General features: G+C 54.5%; 1 protein-coding gene across 1 annotated transcript; it reads left to right on the top strand.

The window, feature by feature from the left end:
- Positions 1-915: 915 nt before the first annotated feature.
- LOC108640885 (gastricsin-like) lies at positions 916-3,078 on the top strand. Its single transcript, XM_029962506.1, has 6 exons — positions 916-1,185; positions 1,685-1,884; positions 2,036-2,158; positions 2,237-2,381; positions 2,629-2,727; positions 2,926-3,078. The coding sequence occupies exons 1-6, from the start codon at positions 916-918 to the stop codon at positions 3,076-3,078; spliced, it is 990 nt and encodes a 329-aa protein (XP_029818366.1).
- The last annotated feature ends 65 nt before the right edge of the window (positions 3,079-3,143 follow it).

Raw genomic sequence — 3,143 nt, forward strand, 5'->3', positions numbered from 1 at the left:
GGATTTGACCATTCCCAACAGGTCTTTGCCATCCCAGGGCAGTTCTGCTCGGGAGAAAATCTGAGTTTCTTCTCGGGCACAGAGGCCTCCAGCACCCGATTCCACGGTGCTTTTGCTGCCTGTCAGGGATCCTGTTCCCAGCCAGAGCAGCTTCTCACTGGAGCTGAAATTTGCTCTTTTTCCCCCAACAGAACGATGGCATCTGCACCGTGGGGGTCGAGAGCACTTATGTGCCCTCTGCCAGTGGCCAGCCCCTCTGGATCCTCGGCAACCTCTTCCTCAGGCAGTATTACTCCATCTTCGACATGGCCAACAACAGAGTTGGCTTTGCCCTGGCAACTTAGGGATGCTGAGCATCACCCATGGCAGAATTTGCCCCTGGAACACCTTCTCCTCCTTTGGATCTGTGCGGGGTGATAAGTAGTGAATAAAGGGCTGCAAATCCAGCTGCCTCGTGTCTCCTCTGGCTGCAGCTGAGCAGGGGCTGGTACAGCTTTTCTTGGTGGAACAGCAAAATCTGAGCTCATGCTCGAGATTTTCAGGCACTTCCTGATGTGCTCGGAGCCTTTGGATTGCAGCAATGGCAAACTGGGGTTGGTTTTTTTTTTTAATGGGACCCGGATGCCTGCTGGGGCTGGCTGGGAAAACTGGGATGAGTGGGAGAATTTCAGGCTGCACCATGTGCTCAGCTCGAGAGACTCCAGGGCTGAGCTGCTGTGGTGGCTGGAGGCTTCAGGAACCAGTTTGGAGCAGGACGTGCAGAACAAGGAGCTGCGTGTGAACAGCTCCGGGTTCCTTCGGTTTGGGGGAATTGCCCACGTGTATTTGCAAATAAATTAGGGATTTAAAAGTGTCATGCAAGGGCGCTCATGATCCTTGCGCGAGGGGCTGCACAATCCTGGTGCGAGCAGCGACATGACCCCGGGGCTGCGCGGTCCCCGTGCCAGGGGACGCACGACACTTGTGCAAGGAACTGCACGATCCTGGTGCAAAGGGCTGCACGGCGCGGGCACAGCCCTGCCTTCACCCCGCTCCGGGGGTGGAAAACCCGATTTTTGGGGAGGANAGGATCACACCAGGTTCAACCACAGCCTGTCGTCCACCTTCCTGGGCACCGACGTGACCTACACCCTGAGATATGGGTTCGGGGACCTGTCGGTGGTGCTGGGATATGACACGGTGACAGTAAGTGACTCCTGACCTGTTGGTGTGTGGCTGCATCAGGGTAAGAGGTGCCTGTGGTTACAATCAGTCTAATTTGCTTAAAAACTCGGGGAGTAGCTGAAAGTACCTTCTCATTCTGGGGGTTAGTTTAAGGTGTGTCAGCATGAATTTACTCCAACACTGGGATCTGCAAACAAACTCATTCCGAGTCCTCTGGGCTTTCCACCCCTGGTTTGGGATAAGGGATACCTTTGGCCACAAGAATTTGCTTTATATACATCTGAGCTTTGTCCTTACAGGACATAAGAGATGTGAAAATGTGATTTTAAATTACTTTAAGAGGCCCTGGTTTTTAATTAATTTAAGATGCAAAACCATTTAGTGAGTATTTTTATGAAACAATGAGTGATGGGACAAAGACTGTGAGTCAGGCTGCTCCCGACCCCATCGGCAATGGGGATGAGCTCAGCATCTCCCAGTGTAGATTTGCCTTTGTGACCAAGCTTCCCTCTCCCTCTAGATCCAGAACATCGTCATCAGGAACCAGGAGTTTGGCCTGAGCCTGTATGAGCCCAGCAGACCCTTTTACTACCTGGATTTTGATGGGATTTTGGGCATGGCTTACCCAGGCGTTGCCATCAGTGGTTTCAACACGCTGATGCAGAACATGCTGCAGCAGAACCAGCTCAGTGAACCCATCTTCAGCTTCTACTTCTCTCGGTGAGACCTCTGGCAGTGGGTCCCTCTTCCACGGGCGCAGCGTGGGTCCATCCTTTCCTGCATCCTCACCTTCTCCCCACTCACCTCTGTGCTCCAGCGCTTCCCGTGGATCATCCTACCTGATTTTTGGTCTCATTTTGTGTCTTTCCAGCAACCCAACATATAGTTACGGTGGGGAAGTCATCCTGGGGGGGGCTGACCCCCAGCTGTACTCCGGGGAGGTTTTATGGGCTCCTGTGGTCCAGGAATTGTACTGGAAGATCAGTATCGAGGAGTAAGTGCTGCCCCACAGCTCAGGGCGGGTCTTGGAGCGGGGGAGCCTTTTCTGACGCCTTTCCTGCTGGTTCTCCAGGTTCTCCATTGGGTATTCAGTCACCAGCTGGTGCAGCCAGGGCTGCCATGGCATTGTGGACACTGGGACATTCCTGCTGACCATCCCAGGGCAGTTCATGCCAGCCCTGCTGCAGGCGCTGGGCGCAGAGGAGAGTGACTACGGGGTAGGTAGGCAGGAGGCACCGGGTGATGCCGAGGGACAAGGACACACCTGGGAGCAAAACATCTCACCTGGAACAGCCCTGCAGTGCTGTGAAACAGAAATAATTCTTCCAAACGTGACAAGTGTGGGGCAGCACAACCCTGGCACCATCAGAGCTGTGCTGATCCTTAAGGAGTGTGGCCACCGGCACAAGGCCAGTGCCAGCCCGGGGGTCCTGACCCCTCTGCCCCTCTTTGCCTCTCTTGCAGTTCCTCGTTGACTGCAGCAGTGTCCCAAACATGCCCACCCTCTACTTTGCCATCAGTGGGGCCTGGTTGTCGCTGCCTCCCACTGTCTATGTCCTAGAGGTAGGTGGGATTTGACCATTCCCAACAGGTCTTTGCCATCCCAGGGCAGTTCTGCTCGGGAGAAAATCTGAGTTTCTTCTCGGGCACAGAGGCCTCCAGCACCCGATTCCACGGTGCTTTTGCTGCCTGTCAGGGATCCTGTTCCCAGCCAGAGCAGCTCCTCACTGGAGCTGAAATTTGCTCTTTTTCCCCCAACAGAACGATAGCATCTGCACCGTGGGGGTCGAGAGCACTTATGTGTCCTCTGCCAGTGGCCAGCCCCTCTGGATCCTCGGCAACCTCTTCCTCAGGCAGTATTACTCCATCTTCGACATGGCCAACAACAGAGTTGGCTTTGCCCTGGCAACTTAGGGATGCTGAGCATCACCCATGGCAGAATTTGCCCCTGGAACACCTTCTCCTCCTTTGGATCTGTG

The sequence above is a fragment of the Manacus vitellinus genome, unplaced genomic scaffold (genome assembly GCF_001715985.3).
Source record: "Manacus vitellinus isolate BGI_N305 unplaced genomic scaffold, ASM171598v3 scaffold_47_pilon, whole genome shotgun sequence".
Classification (NCBI taxonomy): Eukaryota; Metazoa; Chordata; class Aves; order Passeriformes; family Pipridae; genus Manacus; species Manacus vitellinus.